The sequence below is a fragment of the Phascolarctos cinereus genome, unplaced genomic scaffold (genome assembly GCF_003287225.1).
Source record: "Phascolarctos cinereus isolate Bilbo 61053 unplaced genomic scaffold, phaCin_HiC Scaffold_1;HRSCAF=81, whole genome shotgun sequence".
NCBI lineage: Eukaryota > Metazoa > Chordata > Mammalia > Diprotodontia > Phascolarctidae > Phascolarctos > Phascolarctos cinereus.
The window spans coordinates 212,009,371-212,036,055 of record NW_027555514.1 but is presented as its reverse complement, the minus strand read 5'-3'; the positions used below and the strand labels follow the sequence as shown (position 1 = coordinate 212,036,055).

The window sequence follows — 26,685 nt, the reverse complement described above, 5'->3', positions numbered from 1 at the left end:
GTAGGGCCTGGAGGAACTAGCCCTTCCTAACCTAAGGAAAAGAAAGAGGCGTGGTTGCAAGGGGAGGGCGGGGTCCAGTCTGGCGGGAGGGCGGGAGAAAAGGAAGAGAGAGAGAGAGAGAGAGAGGGAGGGAGGGAGGAAGGGAGGGAGAAGGAGAGACTAGAGACGAGGGGGGGCGTAGCTTCAGGGAGGCCGATGTGATAGGCAGGTCTTTGGGGCAGAGGGGCGTGGCATCGAGGAAGGAAACGGGAAGGGGCGTGGTCAAGCATCAGGACTGGAGAGAAAGTCCGCGAGGGGCGGGGCCAGAGCCGCAGGAGGCTCCGAGCCAGGCCGGGGCGGAGCGGAGCCGGAGGCACGGCCCAGGGGAGCGCCCGGCCCTTGGGGAGGGCCAGGGCCGGAAGGGGGTGGCTTCTTGGCCGGGCTCCGCCCGGTGGCCGCCTCCCCGCTAGTTCGGTTGGCTCTGGCGGCGGCGGCGGCCGCGGGGCGGGGAAAGATGGCGACAGCGGCGGTGGCGGGGGCCTTGGGCCTGCTGTGGGACTGGCTGTGGAGCGAGAGCTTCTGGCTGCCCCAGAACGTGAACTGGGCCGACCTGGAGAGGCCCGGCATCGGCAGCTTCCCGCGGGCCCGCCACGTCCTCTCCGCGTTCCCGCTGGCGGCCGGCATCTTCTCCGTGCGGCTCCTCTTCGAGCGGTGAGAGGCGGCGCCCGCCGGGGACGGAAGGGGAGGGGGCCGTTTGGCGGGAGGGCCGGGGGCTGGTGGCCGGAGCCTAGCGGGGCCACTCTGGGGGCCCCGAGGGAGCGAAGCACGGGCCGCCGCTGTGCAGGAAGGAGCGGGCGCTGCCCGGGAGCGGACTGCGGAAGCGGCCCGGGGACCCGGGGGCTCGTAGGCCTCTAGGAGCCCGCACGTGGTTCTCTGGGGAGGCTGGTTTGGGAGAAGCGGCTCCGGGGTGGGCTTGAGGAGCGTGAGGACTCCGGCTGGACCTCCTGGGCTGTGATGGAGGCCGAGGCCACCCCGGCCTCAGTGAGGAAGGGGGCCCCGAGCCCCAGAGCTCTCCTTGACAGCCTGAGGGGTGAGAGGATGGGGAAAGCGGGCAGGGGTTGGGAGGGGGCTCTCCGCGGCCGGGGTCGGGGTGGGTGGGTCCTGAGAGGTCACGGCACCTCGACGTTCGAGTGAACTTGGAGTTGACATTGTAATCTGCAGGCTTAGTGCATAGACTTGGTCCAACCTCATCACTTTCTTCTTGGACCCTTCATCCTAGCTTTCTGTGGGTTGGGGTTGGTTGGTCTGAAGGGCAGTGCACCCCAAGTGCTGCAAACATTTGCTCAGGAAAATGGACAAGAGATATATCCAAATGCCACCCTCATTCCTTGAAAGTTGCAGGGACAGAGTCCCAGGGCTCATTACACGTCATCTGTCGACTCCAGCCCAGGGGGTAACTTATTGTTCCCTTTTATCTTGGTCAGATATTTGCAGCACTTAGGAATAGATCGGTACCTCCTCTGGGAAGGGGAAATGTGTGTATCTGGTAGGAGAAACTCTACCCAGTTGCTCTCTGAAGACTTGGATGTTTACTTGAACTACTGAATAAATAAATGTCCTTCCTATCGTGGTATGTCCTTTGGTAATGGTTATTTGTCACTAGTGTGAGCCTTTGTGAAGTGCTATGCCAGCTCATTTATAAAACATTGATTTAGCATAAATAAGTAGACGTTATACAACGTAGTAAGAGCTAGGAGAAATATAAAGATGTATAAAACATGTTTCCATCAAAGAACTTACATTTGAGTAGGGAAAGTGGAAAGAATTTGAGTACCCATCACAGTGCTGCAGTGAAGTTGCTTTTAGTGAAAATAAGTTAAAAAAAGGAAGCCAGAAGATCTGTTGTCTTCTCCTAGACCTCCAGAAGGTAGTTTTGTTGTTTGCTTTAAAATTTAAACACCTTCAGTTGTAATAGGTAGGCACTATTTCCTAAAGTGGACCTTTGGGCCACTTGGGATTCTCTGAGGTAACCTAGACTCCACTACTGTGCCTTGAGGCAAAAAAACAAACTTGGAAGCCTACAAAAGGTTAACTGAAACCAAAGAAAGGGGAGAATCCAGATGTACAAATTGAAAGGGGGTTGTGCAGCTTAGTCTGGTGTTCTTGGTATACAAAGCAGGAAAAAGTAGGCTCCAGTAGGGAAGAGGTATCTGCTTTTATATGATGATTATGTATGTTGTGGGGGAGGAGGGAGATTTCCTGGTGTCATTGGTGAGAAGTAAGTTCTTGATTATAAACCTCCTATGTGTTTGTCTTTTTCTATTGGAAAGTAAGATGGAAGGAGCCCCCTACCTCCACCCCTCCACTCTACCCCAAGTCAGGAGAACCTGAGTTCAAATTGGCCTCAGATACTTATTAGTGTGACCCTGGGCAAATCATTTAACGGCATTGCCAAAAAAAAAAAGCTCCTTGACAGCAGGGACTGTCTTGCTATTTATATCCTCAGCACAGTGCTTTGCATATAGTAAACGCTTAGTAAATGCTTTTTGAATTTATTCATATAATTACTCGTAATCCTATAAACATCCATCTGAATTTGCAAGGCTCTAGATCAGCATTGTGAAAGAGGGGGCCACTAAACTATACATATAAGTATCTCTATGAGCTGCACATTGACTTTGAAAACCACATATTAACATTATCTTCTATTGTATTTTTATTTTGTCATATATTTCCCAATGACATTTTAATGTCGTTTGAGCTGTGCTGAAGTATGTTTGACACCACTGTTCTAGATGACTGTAAATGCTACATTATTTGAACCACAGGTACTAAAATTCTTTACCTTTGGCTAAAAGATTCTTTCTGAGCATTTCTATGGGGCTGTGGGCACTAAGCTGCTCATTGTGAAATGAATAGTTTTAATAATGTACAGGTGTTTAAAGGAATGAAATATGAGACTGAAGGATACTAACTACTGGGGTACTCCCTGGCTAGTGAGGATTTGGACTCTTGGCCTTGTTTGGTGCTGAGACTCTCAGGTCCAATAAAAGACTTGAAGTTCCTTTCCACATTGAGACCTGCTCTACAAATTATAGGACTGCACACTTGGATGACTTAAGTCTCTTGATGGCCTCCTTTCCCACGCAGAAATGATAGAAACTACTCTTTCCTTGGGGGGCCAGAGAGAAGAAGAGCCTGATCTTTGGGTGTCATTTGAACGTGCAGCTGCCTGGAAGTGAAGTGTTAAACTGATGAGCAGCTTTTCTCTCAAAGGGACAGAAGGAAAGGGCAAGATCCAAACTGAGCTTGAGCTGGTTAAATCCCAGTTCTGTTACTGACTTGCTGTATGGCTTCCCAGGTCTCATTCTAGCTCTAATATTTTGTGACAGAGCATGATGTCTTTTGCCTAGTAGGCACTCACATTTTTGTTTGAATGAATGAAGAGGGCATGGGCTTTCACCCTTGTCTCTTTGGTGCCCTGGGTAGTAGCACTGAAGCTAGGATATGTGGTCTTATTCGGAGGGGAGAAATCCTTCCTTTGTAATCTGGGGTGTTCAACTTCCTGGTGACATTTATACCCGAGACAAGCATTTTCTTTCTTTTCTCTCTCTCTCTCTCTCTCTCTCTCTCTCTCTCTCTCTCTCTCTCTCTCTCTTCTCTCTCCCTTCCCCCCCCTTTCTTCCTTCCTCCACTCTTGTAATAGTTTACATTTAAATAGTTTTTATGATTTAGGAAGGGTTCTCCTCACAAAGCTCAACAAGTTAATAGAAGTAAAAATATTCCTATTTTACAGATAAGAAAACCAAGACGAAACTCAGAGGTTTGTTCAAGGTTACACGGGCAAATAAGTGATGGAGTCGAGATTCAAACTTGGACAACAGACCATTTTCTAGAGGAAATTTAGAGAAGAGTAAACAGTTGTCATCCTCTCTTTGATTTCTCTTTCTTTCCTCCCTGGCATTTTCATTGACCTGACTCAGATCTGAATTCAAGGTGGAGTTGTTTCAGCCTCAGTTTCCCTGCTAGATGTCATCTAGAGAGAGTCAATTTGGGTGTTATATGAGAGTTCAAGACTCCATGCTGCTGTCAGACATTCTGCATTTATTATGAATACTGTGGAGCAGAGAGGCTTTTGTGATACTAGAGGGAAATTGCTTTGTGAATGGCACATGAGATTATGTTGCAACTATCGCTGTATATTCTTCCTGTTCCTTCTCCGTTGTCCCAAAGCAGCCTCCCTGGGAAGCCTGAGGAGAAGTGTCTTCATGGGTACTCCTCAGGGACCGACCCCAGCCAGCTGGGTGGGGGGACTCAGAATCCTTTCTGCTGCCTGTTTTTCAGACCTTTTTCTCATTAGTCTTGCTGACTACTGTAACCTAGTTTTCTCTCTGTTCTCCCCTTCAGTGGAGGAAGTACTTTTTCCCCTCTCCTCCTGACAAGCCCAGTGTCTTTCTCCTTCCCAAAAAATGTATCTTTCAGGCTCCGTACAATACAGCTGGACTCTGGACTCACCCTTAGTGGGTCACCCACGCTGAGGAGAGATGCAGGGGAGTGGCTGTTGATGAGCAGGGCCTGAAGCCTGCTTGCATTGCTGAAGTTGTTCTGTTGGGCTGGCATTTTTGAGTTGTAAATTACATAGCTAAATCAAGTTTGCTTATCCAGCCAAGCAAGATTGGAGGAGGCAGTCACACAGGCAGCCCTTATCTGGGAGGCCCAGCTCATTAATTGGCTCCAAACGGTTAAAAAAAAATATTCTTCACCCTTTGCAAGAGAACTTTTTCTCATCTTTTCTGTGCAGTGAGTATAAAGGCTCTACAGGTAGTCTGAATGATGTCATGCAGGAGATTAGGTTTCAGGCTCTCTCCATAGAGACAATGCATTCAATCAGCGAGAGAAAGCAGATTCAAGAAGTGTATCAAGTGCAATCTCTCAGCTACTTCCTGTTGCAGAAAGACAGGGTCTCCTCACTCTATTAGGAGCTGTTGGTTTAGTGGTGAGATTAAGAAAGACATCCAGTAAATGAATTTTTTCTTTTTTTAATTACATACTTGACAATTAATGAGCACAAACATCCTCATTGTCTTTTTTATTATGAACTTAAACATCAACAAATGCAAATAAGCAACAGGATTGCTTATGAAAATGTAAACTTTTGTCACTTACAGTTTGTTTTTAAAAGTGCATATTAAACAAAAGAGTGATAAAAATTTCCTCATTTGTTTTTGCCCTTTCCTGAACTATTTATTCTTTTTTTCATTGATGTGCCATAAAAATTTTGTTACATCTCTGACACTTCCACTAACTCACTGTCTTCTCTTTCTTCAAATAGAAGCCCTCTTTTCCAGAGATACATATTGTCACACAAAACAAATCAACACATTGACTGTGTCTGAAAGTGAACATGAGGCAAGCTTCATCACTGGTCACTGCTTTGATTGAAGTTCTGAAGTGTCTCATAGTTTTTTTCTTTTATGCTCTTGTGGTCATGTAAATTATCTCTTAGTATTGCTTATTACATTCTGCATCAGTTCAAACTATAAGTCTGCCCAAATTTCTCTGAATTCTTTATTTTTAATTCCTCATGGCACAGTAATATTCTATTATGTTCATATGCCATAATTCATTTAGCTATTGCCCAATTGATGGATACCCACTTTTTTTCCAGGTCTTTGCTACCACAAAACATGGTGCTGTAAACATTTTTATACATAAATGTCCTTTCCCTTGGTCTTTGACTTTTGGGACACCTAGTAGTAGTATTGCTGGATCAAAGGATATTTATAGTTTTGAGCGTAGTTTCAAATTGCTTTCCAGAAATTACTGAACAAATTCATGGCTCTTAAGTAAGAGCTTCTAATCCCTCATTCTCTGTTCCTTCAATAACAGAGGTCTTTCTTCCCATTAGATTACAATAATAATATTTATGTAATGCTTTAAAATTTACTAAGCACTTTGCTCATAATTTCCATGAGAAGTGGTTAGTGCAAGAGTTATCTCTATTTTACAGATGAAGAAACTAAAGGTTATGTACCCAGAAAGCTGGTATTCAACCTATGTTTTTCCTGATTGCGCTTTTTATTGTCTTTTTTTATTACAACTTTGTTGGTTTTAGTCGTGTCTGACTCTTCATGACCCCATTTGGGGTTTTCTCGGCAAAGATCCTGGAGTGGTTTGCCATTTCCTTCTCCAGCTCATTTTATTGTTGAGGAAACTGAAGCAAACAGCCTAAATGACTTGCCCAGGATCACATAGCTACTAAGTGTCAGATTTGAATTTAGGAAGACAAGTCTTCTGTCTCAAAGCCTGGCACTGTATAGCCATTGTGCCACCTAGCTGCATTATAAACTTCCATCATCAACAAATACTGTATGATAAAGGCAAAAGAGGATTGTGTTTTTTAAATTTAGCAGAGTAATAACAAAATTGCTTTGTGTGTTTGTGTCACCTTCTAACCTTTTTTTTTGGTACCGTTTGACTAACTCCCTCCACCTTAACCCTCCCCCACCCTAGACTACTGTCCTTTGTTTTAAACACTTTCAATGAATTGGCCACGTTGGAAAATGTGTATCTAATTCTGCACCTATCCTGTTTACTTTCCACTACTCTGTGTGGTTCTTTGGCCTATCTCTTGGGGTTGCAAACAGAGGTAGGGGCTGCACCATGGCTTTGTATCTTTAGGACCTAGCACTGTGTCTTCCACACAGATATTTAATAGAATTGAATACCTAACCCCCCCTTTTTTTTTTTTAAAGATTTGTCCACCTGAGGAATTTTTAGTCAAGTCAGCTGCTTTCCAAGGGATTCACTAATTTCACTTCAGGTATTCACTGTTACAAATTAAATTCTAGTTTATTACAGGGAAGTAACCTAGGTACATTATCTGGGAAAGGGCTATCTGGGTGCCCCCAACCTTGGGCAATGAGGGAGGCCTGGAAACCCAGAAGGAGAAAGCAGGACTTGTGAATCATTAGGCCGTGGCATAATGAATAGAATTAAGGCCTAGAAGTCTAGAGACCCAAGTACTTGACCTGGCTCTTTTGCTGACTGCATTACCTGTGCTATTGTGTGCAAGCCACTTATCACCTCTGAATTTTATCTCATTTCCTCAGCTACAAAATAATTGAGCTGGCACTAGTATCCAGAGTTGTGACCTAACTCTAGTTTTCTATTGTACCTCACTGTCTTCTAGAAGTTTCTTGTTTTTGAGAGTACAGAGATGAATTGTTGGAGAAATGTCTTCTTTCTCTTCCCCTCTCCTATCTCCTCTCCCCCTTGCCTTAGAGTCTAGGGCCCAGGGTGAAGAATGGAAACACTCTAGGATCTTCAGGGATAAAGTTACACAAAAAGGTGAGACTCAGAGCCTTCCTGTTCTGTCAAGGTTCTGAATTTCCTCAGGCAAAAAATACTCAACTCCTCATTCTGGAGAATGTTCAGTGGTGGGGCCAAACTATCCTCCAGGAGTGAAGAAGTGGGCTGCTATTTGCTTTATCCTTTGTTCTTAAAGCACAGTCATTGTTTTTGGAGTACTGACTATGTACAGCCCAGGGGAACATAGAAGGAACATGAGATCCTGTTGTTCTGCTAAAAACAACAACTTTAGAGGTCTATTGCCTGTAGAAGAAAACATAAACTCTCTAACCTGGTATTTCAATCCTTCCATGAATCTGATGGGTTACCATCTACCTTTCCACTCTTATTCCATCTTATTCCCACTTGTGCATTCTACATTCCATCCAAGGTGGACTCCTGTTTTCCAGTTTTGTCCAGCCCTTTTCTTCTCTGTATTCCCAAGCCACTCTCCATGTTGGGAATACACTTCTTTCATGTTTCTGCCCATCGAAATCATACTCTTCTTTCAAGACCTACCTTTTTTATTAGTCTCACCCTGACCCCCAGCCCCAGCCGTGTTGTTGGCTCCTCTTCTATCGCATTGAATTTATGTGATCGTGTACACATGTTGAACCTCACCTTAACTCATTAGATTGTAAGTTTCTTAAAGACAGAAGCTGGTTTTCATTTTTGACTTTGAGTACCTTGTGGGATCCCTTGAATGTAGTCAGGACTTAATCTTACAGTTTAAGTGGGGAAGAGAAAACAATTATATAAGAAAAGATCAGAGGAAGGGCCCTTAGAAATTGTGGATTTGGTCTTTTCATTTTACTGATGAGGCCTACAGAGGTGAAGTGGCTTACCTGATTGGGTCTACACCAAAGGCCCAACACTACTTTCCATCTTACTCATACTATAGTTTTTGCAGAATTTTCAGATTAACTTGATTTTACACCATACTAGACAAAATAACAACATAGTTCTTTTTACATGTGCCCTCTGTCTGGAAGCTCTCATTACACTAGTCACTGCTTTATGTTCAGTTACACAAAATGGTATTTTTAAAATTGTATCTTTTCTTCCTCAAGCCAGTTTGGCTTAATAATAGTAACAGTTGGAATTAGTCGGCCCTATTTGGCTTTCTTACACATCTACATACATGCTTTTTTTCCCCAAAAAAATTTGCCCGTGGCAGTTTTTTAAATTTCATTTATTCCTGTGAAATCTGGCACAATGCAGTCTGTTGTGATAGCCAAGCAGCCAACATGTTTTAAGGAAGCTTTAATTATCTCTGTACAAGTAAAACATCAGAGGTATTCACTGAGAGACACTTAATTCTTGAAGTCCACTCTGAACATTTCACATTTGTGTCAGACTGAGATTCTCTAGAAGAGTAATTTACCCCCCAAAATCTCTATCCTTAGCCCATCAAAATGAAAAGACATTTTAATAGACCTTAAATTTGCCACTGAGGTATTTTGAGGTATTTGCCACCAGTCCATAATCAGAGGCTTGTCAGTTCCCCATGTGCCTGTTGTGGAAAGCCAGTAGTTGATGTGGTCCCTCCATTCCTCAGCCTCTTTCACAAGTCAGCTGAGGGCATCAGGGTTACCCTCATCTACCTTGACCCCTGCCTTCTTTCGAGCAATATTATTTGTGTGTTCAGGATCCATTACCTAAATGATGAATGAGACATTCAAAAACAGGTGTTCTGCTCCAATACTATACCTGTTTTAATAACCACTTTGTCACATAGCTAGTTAGTGGCAGAGCTAGAATTTGAACCCAGGTCTTTCTTCACTTTAAACGCAATGTTCTTTTCACTGAGTCAGCAGGATGTAATAGAAGCAGGGCTGGACTTTGGAGTCTACCTCTCCAGGAGATAACTGGGCTTAAATCTTAATACTGACATCTAGTAGCTGTGATCAGAGATGTTTTACAACTTCACTTAACTTGTTTGCGCTTATGTAAAAGCGTAGAATTACAGATTTAGGTCTGGAAAGAATCAAAGAGATAATCCAGCCCTACCCTCTCATTTTATAGATGAAGATGATAATAAATGGGAGTGATAATAGTCCTTAGTTCACAGGATTGTTGTAAGGATCAAATAAGGAAATGTATATTTTTGTACATCTTAAAGCGTTATATAAATGTTGGGTGATATTGTTATACCACTTTACTCTGGGGTTTGGATGTAATACGCTGAAGAATAATGATATGCAGAATATTTTATCAATAAATATAAACTTAATATCTTAAAATTATAATCCATTTAACATTTAACCTCATTAGTTGGTTCTGTGAAAATTACATTAAACAAAATGGGGCATTTAGTTCCTTAGGAACAACGTTATAAATGTGCTATCTCCTCTTCCTGTAATGTGGAGGTATGTGCCGCCTTATCCTGAAACCTGCCTACCTTTAGAAACCATAAGATCATAGAAGATACCTCAGAAGCCATCTAGTCTCAACTCCATTTTATAGATGAGAAAATTAAGGCCTAATAAAGTTAAGTAACTTGCCTAAGTCACCTAGTGGCAGATGCTATGGCAGTGGTGGCGTTTGTGGTGGTCCTTTCACTATATATCACTCTGCTTCCCTTGTCTGAGGTCACACTGGTGGTAAGTAAAGAGCAGTCAGTTAAGGCTAAACTCAAATGTAGATAAAGGGGACTGCATCAAGTTTCTAATTTCTGTCCATACCCCACCACCCTCCCACCATATCATGTTCTGGTTCTAGAGAGGATCTTTCAGGTCAGAAAAAAGTCAATATTGGCTTTAACTAGTCCTGAAAAGTTGCTGCAAGACCTTTTCTTGGGTATGACATTTGGGTGTGATTGATCTCTGAATCTCTGGATGCTGCCTAAGGGAGATTCTTATATTTTAAGGCGCTTTTTTGGTTTGTTTTTTAGGAAGTAAGCAACTAGTTCTGCAGTTTAATTGGCTAAGGGGTTGGTATCAGTTCTACTTATAGTCTTAGAGAGTTACCAGGGGTTAAATGATTTGCCCAGAGTCACATGTTCAGTAGTTTTCAGTCCTGTTGGACGCTTTGGAACTTCATTTGGGATTTTCTTGGCAGAGATACTGGAGTGATTTGCCATTTCCTTCTTGAGCTCATTTGACAGATGATGAAACTGAGGTAAACAGGGTTAAGTGATTTGCTCAGGGTCACACAGCTAGGCCAGATTTGAACTCAGGAAGATGGTCATTCTGATTCCAGGCCCGGAGCTCTATCCACCCACGCCTCCTAGCTGCCCCTAGAGTCACATAGCTAGTATAAATCTTTCTGGCTCTATATACTATCCCACTATGCCATCCTAGTAAAAATCACAGTAAATTTGAAATGAAGAAATATTTATTATGTACCTCGTACAGAGCACTTTAGCACTTTCTACAAATCAGAACTTCTCGAACATGGAATGAGCTGTCTTGAAAAGAAGTAAGTTCCCTGTCACTACAAGTATTCAAACAGTAGGTGGATACACACCTGTTGGAAGCTGTAGAAGATTCTATGTCAGGATTGTAATGGAAAATGCAGTGGATTTTTAGCTTTGGAACTAGATTCAAGTCCCAGCTTTGCTACTAATTCATTAGTTGACCATGGGCAAAACAGTGTACTCCCCGAGGCTCAGCTTCTTTATCTATATAATGAAAGGACTAGGTGTCCTTAAAAGTTCCTTCCAGTGCTAACACTCTGTGATCCTGAGCCGGGCCTCTGCCGTTTGACTGTCAGTGAGACTTTGGGCACGTCACTGCAACTCTCAACCTTCTAAGGAAAGATGATTCTGCTAGCTCAGGCTTGTTGTAAGGCTCAAACAAGATTCATAAATGGCAGTTCTCTGTAGCTAGGATATAAATGTAAGCTGTTATTATCGACAGGGGGTTAGATTAGATGATGCCAAAGTCTCGTAAATGGAAGATGTATGTCAGTAATTCAAACCAATGAGCTTCAAACGTTTTTGATTGTGCAGTCATCCCATCTTAAAAAAGTTTGAGCATACCACCAATACATGTGTATTTATTTTTTTAAAATTTTTTATTAATTTATTTTGATGTATCAACAATGACTTCCATAAGCTTTTGAGTTTAAAATTTTTCTCCCTCTCCCTCCCCAAGACAGCATGCAATCTGATATAGGCTTTACATATACATTCCTATTAAACATATTTTCACATTAGTCATGTCGTAAGGAAGAATTAGAACCAATAGGAAGAACCACAAGAAAGAGAAAACAAAATAAAACAGAAGGAAAAAAAAGAGCAAACAGTATGCTTCGATCTGCATTCAAACTCCATAATTCTTTCTTTGGATGTGGATAGCATTTTCCATCAGGAGACTCTTGGAGATGTCTTAGATCCCTGCATTGCTGAGAAGGGCTAAGTCTATCAGCGTTAGTCATCGCACAACCATGGCTGTTATTGTGTACAACGTTCTCCTGGTTCTGCTCACTTCACTCAGCATCAGACCATACAAGTCTTTCCAGGTTTATCTAAAGTCTGCCTGCTCATCATTTCTTGTAGCACAACAGTATTCCATTACATTCATATACCACAGCTTGTTCAGCCATTCCCCAATTAATGGGCATCCTCTCAATTTCCAATTCTTGGCTACTTACATGTGTATATTTATAAATTATATCCATATACTACTGTACTACTATATTACCTACATTATAAAACATACACAAAATACAAATAGAAATGAGATGAAGATTAAATTATATTTAAGTATTGATTAAAAACCCCCCCACACCTGTGGATTTATTCATCATTGGAGTTCCAAGTGAAGACCTTTTTCTTAGTGCAGGCCAGGACTCTTTCTACTATTGAGAGGTTGGAACATTGAGAGGGTGATTTGCCTGGGGTTACCTACCATGTAAGTGCCAGAGGCAGGACTGAAATTCTAGTCTTTCTGCCTCCTAGGCTCATTCTTATAGGGACCAACACTTTTTGACTTTAACTAAAAAGTGAGAGCTATATGATTGAATAATGAGTCATTGTTTTTTGAAATCTTGGTTTAACACTGTGATACTATGACTGGAAGGCCTGTGCTTTTAAGTTTATCTTATTTTGGTTCTTGCTTTTAATGACTGTCATACTTGGAAAAGATATTTTGCAGGGATACATAGATCCAAATAGAGGAAGTGCACTGCTGGCAGCATTTACTAAATAGTGATAATCATTTTGTTTAGTCCTAATCCACCAGAATTACAAGGTTTTTGTTGAAATTTCGCTGGTAAGTTTTTATCTTACCTGACATTGATTTTTGCTTTTTCTTTATATTCCCAACACTTAGCATAATGCCTGCTACATAATTTATTTATTTTATTTTATTTTTTGGCAAGGCAATGGGAGGCAGGGTGTAAGTGGCTTGCCCAGGGTCACACAGCTAGTAAGTGTCAAGTGTCTGAGGCTGGATTTGAACTCAGGTCCTCCTGACTCTATCTACCGGGCCACCTAGCTGCCCCTTGCTACGTAATTCATAATAACTGCTTGATCTTGCAAATTAATTAGAAGGTGTTGAATTTTTATACTTTTCACAGATGGGTTAAAAAACTTGTCATTTGGAATATTTTTAATCAGGTTAGAAAATTCTGTTTCTGAGTTTTTTAATCATGCCAATTTGAGAGTTTTTATAGGGGACACACCTCATTTTTTGGCATTAAAAACCAAGTTTTTAAATAACTTGCTAATGATATAGCTTCATACAATCATTAGCTAATATTTCAAGGTTTGCAACAAATCTACTCATTGGGCCTTGCCTTTGTCTTTCTGTGAGGCTTATGATAGGCCTCAGGTACTTGAACCATATCTACCATCACACTTCTAGGTCTCCTCTTCTCTAAGTTAAAAATCCTTAGTTCATTTAACCAAACTTCATACAACATAACTTCAAAGCTTCTTCCCCATTTTGATCTCCTCAAGCTCTTTGTAAACTGTGATGCTGAGGGGGCAGCTAGGTGGCACAGTGGATACAGCACCGGCCTTGAAGTCAGGAGGACCTGAGTTCAAATCTGGCCTCAGTCCAAACACTTGACACTTACTAGCTGTGTGACTCTGGGCAAGTCACTTAACCCCAAATGCCTTTTTAAAAAAAAAAGATGCTGAGAACTGAACAAAATATTCCAGGTATGGTTTCACCAGAGCATAGTACATTCCACTACAACACTGATTTAAACTACCCTAAGTTAACGGGGAAGAGATTTTTCCTTTTAAGAGCCACAAGGACTTTAAATTCAACATATATTCATTAAGCAATTATAACGTGCAAGACTAGATTTTAGGCCTTTCAGACTAAAAATACAGGCCCTCCAGCCTCTTCACCCTAAATTTTTAAAATGTGAGTGCTGAAAGGAACCTAGGAAAGAAGAGACATGACCTATTATATATCTAAAAACACCTCAGGGAGCCCTCCAATCATAGGATTCTAGATTTAGAACTAGAAGGCACCTCAAAGATAATTTGGGCCCATCTCCTTTTTTTACAGATGAAGTAAATGAAGCTCAAAGAGGCAAATTGGCTTGCCCAAGGTTCACAAAGATTTTTATTAACAAAATGAGTAGAATCTCAACCTTGTGGCTCCCAATCTAGCATTCTCCCTCACCAGACTACACCCCTTACCCTGTCCTTGTTCAGCAGTACTTATCGTGCTAGATTCTTCTCTTCTCTTATAGTCCTTACTGAAGGAAAAGATGTAGGCCTCTACTGAATGCCTCTTACTGAATTTAATTGAATTGTACTCGGATTCACTGCTTCTGCCTTTGCATAGACTTAAGGCAACTTAGAGTAGAAGGTGTGTCAGAGGTCACCTCCACTTCACCATTTCTGACAAGTGCTCAATACCTCCTAAGGCAGGCCATACCATTTTGGGATAATTTTAATTAGTAGAAATTTTTTTTTCTTTCTGTTGAGCCAGATCTTCCTCTCTGTATCTTCTGTGCATTTCTCCTATTATTGCTATAGTATGGTGGCATCAAAGAAAACAATTCTAATACTCTTCCAAATGATAACCTTTTAAATTCTTGAATTTTGCTAGTACATTGTCCACCCTCTGTTGTCTTTTCCACATTAAATAAATATCTCTTGTCCAGTTCTGTATGGCTTGGTGTTTAGGCCTCTCAATACTTGGTCATCCTTCTGAGATACTTTCCAGTTTTCTACTGTATTTCCTAAAATGTGGTACCCACAACTAAATGCAGGATTCCAGATTATCTCCTGACTATACGGGTATAGTAGGACTACTACTCCAATAATATCACAGCTTTAATTCTGAATACAGGGTTTTTATTAAAGCAGAGCTTATAAGAAACTCTCAGACCTTTTTCACACCTCACAAATTTCATACTTGTGCATACTTGATTTCTTTGAATCCAAATAAAGGACTTTACATTGCACTGGATTCAAATAATTGCTTTGGCCCTTTGTGATCTTTATCGCTAATTCTCTATCCACTGTGTTAACCATCCCTCTTAAATTCTGTGTTATCTGTCTACAAGTTTGATAAGCATGTCATCCAAGTCATTGAGAAAAATACTGAACAGTATAAGGCCAAGTGCTCAGGCACACAGCTTCAGGTTTGATAGAGATCCATTAATTATTACCCCTTGATTTTCAATCACTTGTGAATCCTTTGAACTGTACTAGAGATGCTTATTTTTTTTTTATTATCCACCAGGATATCATGAGAGACTTTATCAAATGCCTTGGTGAAATCCACGCATGTTCTATCTTTAGAATGGTGCCTAGCAATTGAAGAATTTTGCCAGTAATTAAAGTTAAGCTTGTACTCCTGCAGTCTTTATGGAAATAATTTTTGTCAGGAGAGCCTAGTAAGTATCATTTTCTCTCCCATCAGAACTTTATATTTGTTGGGAAGGGATGTGTGTGTGTATCACAGGAACCAGGAAAAAATGTTGGAAAGGTACATGTCCCACAAAGTGGGTCAATTAATTATGGCATCATAAGCTCTTTGAGCAGGAATGAATCTCAGAAGTAATTACAGAATTACAAAATTTGAGAGTTGGAAGGGACCTCAGCAGCCATTCATTTAATCTAGTTCAATCCATACACAAAAAGAATCCCCATCATAACATATCCAATAGGTGTTCAGCTTCTTCATGAAGACTTCCTGGGGGAACTCACTTCTGCCCAAGGTAGCCCATTCCACTTTAGGACAGCTATAATCATTAGGAAGTCTGTTCTGACATCAAGCTTAAATGGTCTTCTTTGCATCTTTCACTCAGTACTCCTCGTTTTAAGTTCTAGGGCAAAACAGAACGAGTCTAGTCCCTCCCCACATGATAGCCCTTCAAAGACAGCTATCATATTGGTCCCCTCCCCAGACTTCTCTTCTGTAGGTTCAGTATGCCTAGTTAGTTTTTTCAACCTTTCCTTATGTGATGTGGACTCAGAGCCTTTCAACATTCTATTGCCTGCCTTCTGGATACTCTCCAGTTTAGCAATGTCCTTCTTAAATCATGGTGCCCCAAACTGAACATGACTCTAAATGTGGTCTCATGAGGGCAAAATACACTAGGACAATCACCTCCTCATTCTCCATCTTCCTTTTAAATACATATCAAGATCACTTTAGCTTTTGTGGTTACCACATCACATTATTGATTGGTATTTGAGATTACAGTCTACTAAAATCCCCCAAATCTTCTTCAGAATAGCCATTGCCATCTGTGCCTCCCTCATCTTGTGAAATTAATTTTTTTAACCTAAGTGCAAGATTTTACATTTACCCCCATAGAATTTCATCTTATTATATTCAGCCTAGTGTTCTAGTCTTTCAAGAGCCTAACACGTTGTTATCTAGTCTTTTAACTATCCCTTTCTTTGTGCCATCTGCAAATTTAATCTATGTACCATTTATGACTTCATCTGTATCAATGATAAAAATGTTAAGCAGCATATAACCAAGCACAGATTCCTGGAGTTCGGTATTGAGACCTCCAGCCATGTTGGCATTGAACCATTAACAACCTTGGAGTCTGGCCATCCAATCGATTTTGATTCTATCTGCTTGTATTTTTGACTAACCTATATCTCTTCATCTTCTCTATAGTATGAAATGCTTTGTTAAAAGCTTTGCCAAATCTGGGTAAACTGTATTGTCATCATCTCTCTCATCTATAAGTTTAGTAGTCCTTTCAAAAAAAAATGAGGCCAGACCTGTTTTTAACAGAGCTATGTTGGCTCTCTGTAATCACTGCTTTCCTTTCTAAATATTTACCAACCATCTCTTTTTTTGAAAAATTTATTTATTTTTAGTTTTCAACAACTACTTCCATAAACTCTTGAGTTTCAAATTTTCTCCCCACTCCTCTCTCCAAGATGGCGTGCAATCCGATATGGGCTCTATATATACATTCCCACTAAACATATTTTCACATTAGTAATGTTGCAGAGAAGAACCAGAACCAATAGGAGGAACCACAAGAAGAAGAAACAAAACAAAACAGAAGGGGAAAAAAAAGAGCAAACAGTATGCTTCGACCTGCAAACTCCACAGTTCCTTCTCTGGATGTGGACGGCATTCTCCATCATGAGACCTTTGGAGATGTCTTAGATCTTTGCATTGCCTACCAACCATCTCTTTACCTAGATTTATCAACCTTTGAAATCTGCTTTCCCAAAATTTAAGGTGTGTGTTAAATTCTGCCCAGATTTCTTTTCCTTCTTTATTACAAAATCTAGGATAGAGAGGTCACCTCCCCCCCTGCCCCCAAGGTTCCCATCATTTCCACCACAAGCAACCAGTTCAGTTCTTCCATATTAGTGAGAATTAGATCCAGAATGGAATCTCTCTTTGTTGGTTTCTCCACCATTTGAAAGATGAGATTATCACTAAGGCAAATCAAAAAACTACTATCTGCTTAGCTTTTAGCAGAGAAGAGAGCTTCAGTAGCTATCTGGATAACTGAAGTCCCACATTATTGCCAGACTGGTGATCTGTTTCTCAAATTACTCATTTAAATTTTCTTTTTCCCACCAAGTAGTCTGGAGTATAGTCCAGTGACAAAATTATTTGTTTTTACCTCCATGGACAGTCACCCATGTTTTTTCTCTCTATCATGCTTCCCACCTCACGTTCCTGGTTCCCCTCATAAGTAAAGCTTCTTAATATACTTCCACCTCCTTCTTCCTTTACCTATTTTGTTTCTTTTGAGTAAGATATACTTGTCCAAAGCCACAGTCCAGTCATGGGTTTCATCTTACCAAGTTTCTGGGATACCTGTGAGCTCAAATTTACCTTTTGCATGAGGACTTCTTGTTTGCTGCCCAGTCTCCTACCTGAAGCATGAATCTCCTTTATAATGTTGCCCCTGACAGATAATCATCCAGCCTCTACTTGAAAGCTCCTAATGATGAAGAAATCTCCACCTCTAGAGAAATGGTATTTCATTTTTAAATGATTCCGGGTCTAGAAAACACTTTCTTATACTGAGCTATAAAATCAGCTTCCCTGATGTTTCCTTAAAGTCATTCTAATTCTTCCCTCTGGGACCAAGCAGAATTAGTCTAATCCTTCTAGATGATAGCCTTCAAGTATTTGAAGGCTGAAGTCATACCTTATATGTCACCATTTCTCTCCACTTAGACATCCCTTATTCTTTCAACCAGTCCACATATAACCTTGTTTTTCTACTGTCCTGGTTGTCCTTCTCTGGTTGTGCTCTGATTTGTCATTGTCTCTACTAAAGTGAGTACTCAGAATTGAACACAGTACTCCAGATGGATTCTGATCAGGGCAGTGTACGGTAGTATTACAACCCCTTTTGGATGGAGGTAATAATCATAATCTAGTCAATTAATAGTAGATTCTGAAATGAAATCCAAAAGTTTTGGCTCTTAGCACATTGCTAGACCTTGTCCATCACATCCTATTCCAATCAAGTTCTTTCCTTGCTGAAACAAATAATTATATTTAGAATTGGCCTTTGGCTTGCTCACTGCAGGTTTATTGCTAAGCCATGTGCAATTCATCTTGGCATCCAGGAGAGTGTTCCCCACCAGGCACAGCCTAATGCCATCCTTGAGAAGGTGTACACATCCATCACAAAGGTGAGTCAGTGGAAAAGGGGAAAAGACAGCTCTTGGGGGAAGAGTTTCTTCAAGGGTGAGAATAGGATGAGATGACATCTGTCTGGTTCTTACTCTGAGAGGTTCGTAGAAGATTCTACAAAGGGATCCAGGCTTCCAGAGCTGTGATTTCTTTGGCTTAGTTCCTATGAGCCAGTGCCTGTTACATCCTGTCCTGAACCTTTTCAGGATACTCCCTTGGGAGTGTAACTATATATGGCTCGATCAACTCCTTTTGATAGGGGATAGTATAAAAATGAGCAAAAAAAAGATCCTTAGTTGTATAGAGTGGGGGATCCCTTCTTCAACTGCAATGATTAGAGGGTAAGGCCATTGATATGGAAGGGTCAAAGAAGGGAGTGTTCTGATTATGGCCTTATGTCTGCAGTGTCCTGATGGGAAAAGGCTAGAGGGCCTCTCAAAGCAGCTGGATTGGGATGTCCGAAAAATCCAAGGCTGGTTCCGCCATCGGAGGAACCAAGACAAGCCCCCAACACTCACTAAATTCTGTGAGAGCATGTAGGTGTGCAGGTTGGGGGGAGGTGGGGTTTGAGGAGGTGGGTAGGACTGGGCTGATATTTCCCCTTTGTATCGGGACACCTATGGCTGGGTGTGAGTTACCACATTAGAGCTAGTGTAGAATCCCTGGGTATTATCTCTAAGTACCTGGGAAGATGGAAGACTGTAGAGACTTGTCATCCTTGATCTCTTGGCCCACCTGTGTACTAAGCCATATGTGTAGCTCTAGCCTGTTCTAGGTAGGAGGAGATCCTAAGGCTATGCACAGCCATAAATACTATTAGATGGTGCCAACTCTGATGTAAATTGTCATCTTGGAAGGAAGCCAATGAATTAGTAGGCATTATCCTCGGGGGCAGAGTAGTGCTTCAACCATTGCCATAGAAAGGAAAAACTAAGCGTTATCCCTATCTCCACCCATCCTTACCCACACCCTCCCACCTATAGAGTCTGTTCAGGAGAGGAGAGAAAAGTAAATGATACCTAGTGAAACAGATATAAACAAAGGCCAGAGGATCAGCTGTATTTGTTGATACAGTAATATGTATCCCTAGTCTAAATTTTTATTCTAGGCTTTTATCAGTAGCCTGACACAGATAACAGTCTGACTTTCCACTCCCTCCCTATCCCAGATTTCCCTGAGACTTTGTGTTATCTGGACTTGTGTTTAATCTCTACTCTCTCCCTACACAGGTGGAGGTTCACTTTTTATTTATGTATATTCTGCTATGGGATCCGGTTTCTCTGGTCGGTGAGTCTGACCTGGCCACTTGATGTACTCTATTACCTGGGGGTCAGGGATCAGCGTTGAGATCCCTAGAACTCTGCCCTATTTTCTCATTATTTTTTTCCTCTTATAATGGTCTCAGCCCAGGTTTAAATGCTATGCAGATTGTATTTCCTAAGAAAGCTGTCTAACTTTAATGCTGCAAGACTTCTAAAAGTAGGAGTTCTGAACCTTTTGTGGGTCATGGACCATTTGGGCAGTCTGGTGAAACTTAGGGACCCCTTCTCAGAATCATGTTTTTTTAATCAATTGAGAAGAAAGAAAGTGTTTAACTTCAGTTAGCGGTTCGTTCCCATCTAACTTCTCAGACTCCCTGAAATCTAGCTATTGACCCCAAGTTGGGAACTTTTGCTTTAAAGGGTTCCATGAAAGGGCAACTTCTGACTTTTCATCTTTGACTTTTTGCATAGTATTATCTGCCAGTTGAATCAAATTGAGTCTTTTCCCTCCTGCTATTTCCCATATCGAGGTGGAGGTCTATGGCTAGACCCTGTTGTTTTACCTACCTTGACTTTCCCTCGAGTTATCTCAAACATGTTCTCTGTATGGTGGAATGGCACTTTATTATCTTGATGGATAAATTCAGATACCTGCCAAACCTCTTGTGAACCTTGGAACCTGGCAGATGACTCATCTTTCGTCCTATCTGTCTTACTTCCCTTCACATCTCCCGTCACATACAGAAAGAGTGGGAATGTAAGATTAAGAAGATCTCAGGACCAACGTGGGTTCCTGAAGACTGACCAAAGTTCTCTGTTCTTTAATCCTTAGTCACCCTGGTTTTGGGACACCCGACAGTGCTGGCACAATTACCCCTATCAGGTAGGAACTAAGACTTCAAAGAAAAACCCTAAAACCTCAGGGATCTCAGATGAAGGGGCCCAAACAGTGAAACCAATGGCACATTTCCTTTTGATTCATCACAGGATTGAAAGCCAGGTCCACTTGATGATGTAGCATGGTGTGTCTGCAGTGAGGTTTGTTCTTTTTTGCCCATGGCTGTGACCTCTTGGATGAACTGGTATCACATGTGACCAATATTAACTTCATAGAGAAACATAGGAGAGCTACTAGAAGAGTGGAGAAAGGAACTTAATTATCAATACCATGTACTGTGCCTGGTTTTCTGAGTGTAGTCTTAGCGTTGCTTTGCCCCAGGGTGAGCATCATCCTCTTTTGGCAGTTAAAGAGAACTGAAATGGATGAAAGGCAAAATCAGGGGAGGCTGGTCTGAGTACCCAGAAGAAGGTTTTTGTTTTTAAAGGAAAGGTTGGTTAGGGATATGGCAAAACTTTGATTAGTTAATTTCTAACTAGTTCTCCTTACCTTTTTTAGCCTCTCACATCTGGCCTTTACTACTACTATATCATGGAACTGGCCTTCTATTGGTCTCTTATGTTTTCTCAATTTATAGACATTAAGCGAAAGGTAAGAACATTGTCTCCTAACAAGCTCTTATCTTTCCCCCTCTGTTCTTTTCTTGCAAATACCTTCACTGTCCATTGATGGACCCTCTCTTTTCTCTGGCCAGGATCACAAAGGAGTAGGTAGTAGGTTTAATGGGACTGTCATTTGTGGAAGAGACTATTGTATAGAATTGGGAAACAAGGATTTATGGATGTGCTCCATTCTATTTTAGACACATGGGACAGATCAGTGAGTGCTAGATAATCTGGGCTAAAAGACTAGTTAGTACCTGGCAGAACTTAAATGAGAGAGAACAAAGAGACATGGTAAGGATTCAGGCCTACTGTATGGGTGAAAATTCTACCTGCAATTGTGATCACTGTTTTGTGCATCCTGTTCTCTATACAAAATACAATTGTTAGAACCATTTGTAGTCTTAGAGATCATCCAGTTCAAACCCCTAATTTTTTCCAGATGAGGAAGCAGGCCTAGAGAGAACCATAAAATAAGAGATGTTAGAAATAAAAGTTATAAATCATCTGGCGAAAGCTTATTTTACAGATAAGGAATTAATGGCAGAGCCTAGAACAACCCAGTTCTGATTCCCAAGTCTAGTGCACTTTTTCACTGCATTAAGCTGTGGAACTTTGAGCTAGTTGGTAGAAGAGATGGAACCAAGGACTTAAACCTTCTCCAGAAGAGAAGAACCAGATGTAATTAATGTTCTTTATGCCTTTCTAATACAATGGATGTGTAGTTCTGCTAACTTGGTGAGAAATGGATGAACCCAGAACTAGCTTAGTAACCATCCTTAGAGTCTTAGGCATAAAAGATGAAATGTCCCTCATGCTAACAGACTTTTGATCTAAGCATGGGGTAGGTTGCACCTTGCCATGGCCCAAATGCAGGCAGAAGGGAACCCTTTCCGGGAGGGGATGGTCATGGAAGAAAACTATATGGGACGTGGAATCGACTAGTCCTACTTGAAGCCTTGGTTGAGGGCATCTCACCCAGCCCTGGACCTTGCCTCACTCAACCATGCCTTCCTAGGATTTCCTGATCATGTTTGTGCATCACTTGGCCACCATTGGGCTCATCACCTTCTCCTACATCAACAACATGGTGCGAGTGGGAACACTGGTCATGTGTCTACATGATTCTTCAGACTTCCTGCTCGAGGTGAGACCCCAGTCTCCTCCCTCTTCATATTTCCTTTTCCATTTCCCACCAATTCTGATAGAAGATCTGCTTCTCTCTCCCACTCACCTTTTTTTTCCTCTTCCCCAGGCAGCCAAATTGGCCAACTATGCCAAGTATCAGCGGCTTTGTGACACGTTGTTTGTGGTGTTCAGTGTCATTTTTGTGATCACTCGTCTTGGTATCTATCCATTCTGGTGAGTGCCTGGGTAGTTAGTATTCCAAACATTCCTAACTGTGGGGCAGTGGTGTCTTGTTGGCAGCTTAAGGGATAGAATTTGGGAACCCTACTCTTAAGAAACCCGTATACCTTGCTAAATCTGAGTGTGTGTATGTACTTCAGCTGCCTTAAGCAGTATGCTTAGAGTCAGGGGCCCAGGCCCCAGAGTCCCCAGCTCATTTGGTGCCCCTGACCATCATTCTTAGACAACAGAAACATCCCTTTGGGAAGCAATTTCACCGAATAGAAAGAATGAAAAAAAAAAAGACAGGTCCCGATTCCTAAGGTTTTCAATTTTGTTGCCATCTCCCATGATCTGACTCTTGGCATCCCCTCTTTAGGGTCCTGAACACAACCTTGTTTGAGAGTTGGGAGATCATCGGACCTTATTCCTCTGGTGGCTCTTCAATGGCCTTCTCCTGGTCCTACAGGTTCTACACATCGTCTGGTCCTACCTGATTGCTCAAATTGCTTGCAAGGCTCTGGTTCGAGGAAAGGTGAGGGCCAAGGCTGATTCCTACCTCCTGGTCTGGCTGGGAAGATTAGGGCTACTTAGTAGAGAAGTCCCCCTCTCTCCTCCTTTTTCCATGGTATTTAATGAGCTAGTTCTGCAAGTGAGGCAGGGAGTCTATGGCTTCTCACTTTCTCCATTAACTCCAAATATTTTACTTCCTCAAAGTAAAATTAAGGCCAAGGGGAACAAAGATCCATTTCAGTGCACTGAAGATGATGTAGGTCAGGAATATCTGAGGTTCTTCAGATTTTCTTGGGCTGGCCTTATCTAGGCTTCTTGTTCCTTCCCCTATTTTGTGGAATGAATGATGTAAACGTCTTTGATGTCCTAGGGTGACTGACTGCAGTGCTTTGAAGTAACCCAGAAAGATAACTGGTTAGACAGGTGACTCCTTACATCCTAGGAAAAGGTCCTCGAAGCCCCTGGGAGAGAGGGCTGGCAGAGAAATCTCCTCAGCACCTGGCTCTCCTGCTTGAATATATTCAAGCAGAAAGAAAGGAGCTTTGAAAGAGGCCCCTGAGTTAAATCTTTAAGTTCTGAAATAGTCAATAGGGTTCCAGATTAAGCATTTTGATTTCCCAATCCTATGCTGTCACTTATGGGTGGTAGGTTCTGCTAGAGGAAGGAGCCATATCTAGAACTTGAGAATGAGCTCATGCAGCCATGTCCTGCAGTCTCTTGTGTTGATGTCCCTCATGGCTGCTGCCGCTGGTTCTAGAACTTGCTTAGTGTCTCTCCATCTTGCTGCATCTATTCAATGCCTTTCTTCTCTCTGGCTTCTCTCTCCTGACCAGGTGACCTAGCCAGGAAGGATTAGACCCCGACTCTATATTCTCAACTCTTTTTTCACCTCCTTCCTTTTCTCTGTGCCAGGTGGGAGCTGGACAGTTTCATCTCTTGCATGTAAGTGCTCTGCTGCTGCTGCTGTTCAGTAGATTATGTTTCTTTATGTGTGTATTTTCTTTTCCCCTTTATCCTTCTCTTGTCTTCTAAGGGCTTGTCCTTACTCCTGACTTTGTGGAGTTATTTGGGAAGGGGCCACTGCTGAATAGAACTGAAGCTATCTATCATGCTCCTTCCCTGAACCTGACTGAAAGGAGTTGAGCAGTTTTACCTTCCTGTACCCATTCTGGGGTCAGTCTGCCCCCTGGTGGAGATTTCCTGATGAAAAACAGTTGTTAGGTTTGGACATCCAAACCAGATTCAAAAATTTCTATAGGTCATAAGACTTCCTCAAGTTGCAAAAGCTTGAAATCAACACAACCCCTACTTTATACTCTGAGATTCAGTATACTGATTATTTATAATCAGAGCTCATATTTACATTAGTATTTAAAGGTTTACAAAGTGCTTTCCTCACAGTGAACCTGAGAGATAAGTAATCTGAGTATTATCCTCATTACAGATGAAGAAACTGAGGATTACCCTAAATCAAGTGACTTGCCTAAGGGTTATATTAAGTGACACTGAAGCCCAGAGTTAGTAAATGGAAGAGCCAGGAGGTGATTTAGGTTGCAGTAATCCTAAGTTAATTTCTATTATATTTTGTATTGTGGTCCTGCCCAAAAACATGGATTGGGGAAGGTAGGCTAGTTCTGAGGTCAAGGACGGCAAGATCTCTTGGAAACTGCCCGGACTGGGGTCAGTACTTGAGGGACTGAAATAGTGCCCACAAGTACTAGGGGATTCAGGGATTCAGGGATGAAGGGTGGGATTAGGAAGGTCTTCAGTGGCTTCACATTACTACTTATGTGAGACCTGTGTTTTTGAAGTGGAGGTTTCCTACCCTTGGAGTTGAGGAAAATAAAGGGAAGACTATATTTTCCTCAACTTTCCCAATTCCTACTATATAAGAATTTAGTTGTTTTCCTGGGAAGAGATGCTGAGACAGATCAAAGTTGGCCTGAAGGAGTCTATTCCCAACCTAGGCTCCCTTTGTACCTTGAAAAGCCTACAGAAATGCTGAGGAAATTCAGTTTGACAGCATACATCCTACAACTCTGAGAGCCAGAATTGAGAGTGTTGGTTAAGAGATCAGAGACTGCTTGGCAGAGATCATGGTTTTAGTTGCAACTCTGTTCTCACTATTCTTTCTTTGGCTCCTGCCTACCTAGGTATCAAAGGATGACCGAAGTGACGTAGAAAGCAGCTCAGAAGAGGAAGATGTGCCTGCTGGCAACAGGAAGTGTCCCCATGATGGCAGTTCCAGCAATGGTGCCAACCAAGTCAATGGCCACATGAGAAACAACTGCTGGGCAGAAGAGTAGGGTGGGCTGACATTGTGACTCCAGGACACATGAACTTTGAGGGTCACTGGCAATCTGCTCCCTATGTCTGTTTCCCTACCCATAGCCCCACTCTTGTGTGGCCATGGGGACCCACCAGGCACTGAGGAGAAAAAAAGAAGCAAACATTTTCACTTTTTAAAAAACTCTGCCGTTTTGTATTTAATAACTTCTTTGTCAGTAATGTTATTTGCTCTGTGTGTGAGCGTGCGTATGTTTGTGTGTATACGTACATGTGTGATTTTGGTGGGTTGGGGCACAATTCTGGACTGGACTTCTGAGCTATGCCTTGCCCCTTCATCCTCAACTTCCAAGTTCTGCATTCCTAGAGCACGCTGACTTGGCCCTGGATCACCATTCCCACCTTAATGTTGCTTATGGCTCTGGTCCCTTGGACTCTCTGAATAGAGCAGCCAGTCTCAACCCATTTCCTGCAACAGAACCAGGAGGCAGCATGTGATGCTTGGATTACACTGGGACAGAAGAACTCTGGATGGATGGCTGGGGTTTACCGTGGCCCTTAGCTGGACTCTTTCTCTACCAGCCTCCCTCTTCTCCCTTTCCCCCAGCAGCACCAGCAGCTGCTGATATCCTGCTCATTACTCAATGGTACTTGGGGGTGGGCTGATGTTGGGGGAAGGCAGCAGCCACTGGGGGAGCTGCTACCATTTTATACCATTGTTTACTCTTTTCTGTGATTAAAAGTGCTTCAGCCCTCCTCTACTGTCCTAGCTATTAAAGTGATTGTTCCTACCTGGCTCACTGGATCCATAGATTGGAACTGAGGGTCTTAAGAGGTCTAGCTCTTCACAGAACATTAAGGGAAAATACATCTGAGTTATAACTAGGAGTTGCTTGGTAAAAGAAAGATGTAATTCTTCCTAAACAAGTGACTACCATATGACATTTTAAGAGTCAAGTAGGTGAGTCATTCTGACCAGATGATTTCTTAAGTTCACACTGTTGTATCTGAAGAAAAGGCCACATGGTATGCTCAAGTGAGCATCTGTGACATGGGACAAGTCACATAACCACAGACTCACAGACTGCTAAAGGGGCTTTAATGATCACTTAGCCTAAATTATTCATTTTATAGAGAGAGAAACTGAGGGCCAGAGCAGTGAAGTGACTTATTTAAGGTTAGAAGCAGAGCTTGGACTAGAACCAAGGTCTCCTGATTCCAATCCAATGTTCTACATGACACTGGGTCAGAGTTAATTATTTCTAAGGTTCCCCCCATCTGAAAAACTCTAAAGAGCCAATGAGAGAAACACCTCCATTCCAAATGGTGAAGCTTTCCCAAGAATTTCCTGCCATTCAGTCTCCCAGAATTACTATGCCAATTCTTGCAGGCTTTTC

The 26,685-nt window shown here is 42.0% G+C and overlaps 1 protein-coding gene across 1 annotated transcript; it reads left to right on the top strand.

Moving 5' to 3' along the window:
• Positions 1–432: 432 nt before the first annotated feature.
• Positions 433–26,046, top strand: CERS5 (ceramide synthase 5). Its single transcript, XM_020966079.2, is given in 11 exon segments — positions 433–690; positions 18,274–18,379; positions 18,786–18,916; positions 19,610–19,667; positions 20,475–20,525; positions 21,039–21,131; positions 22,161–22,289; positions 22,398–22,504; positions 22,869–22,918; positions 22,921–23,024; positions 25,156–26,046. Coding segments are annotated over 11 exon segments (1,179 nt in total). The 5' UTR covers positions 433–493; the 3' UTR covers positions 25,309–26,046.
• Positions 26,047–26,685: the final 639 nt, after the last annotated feature.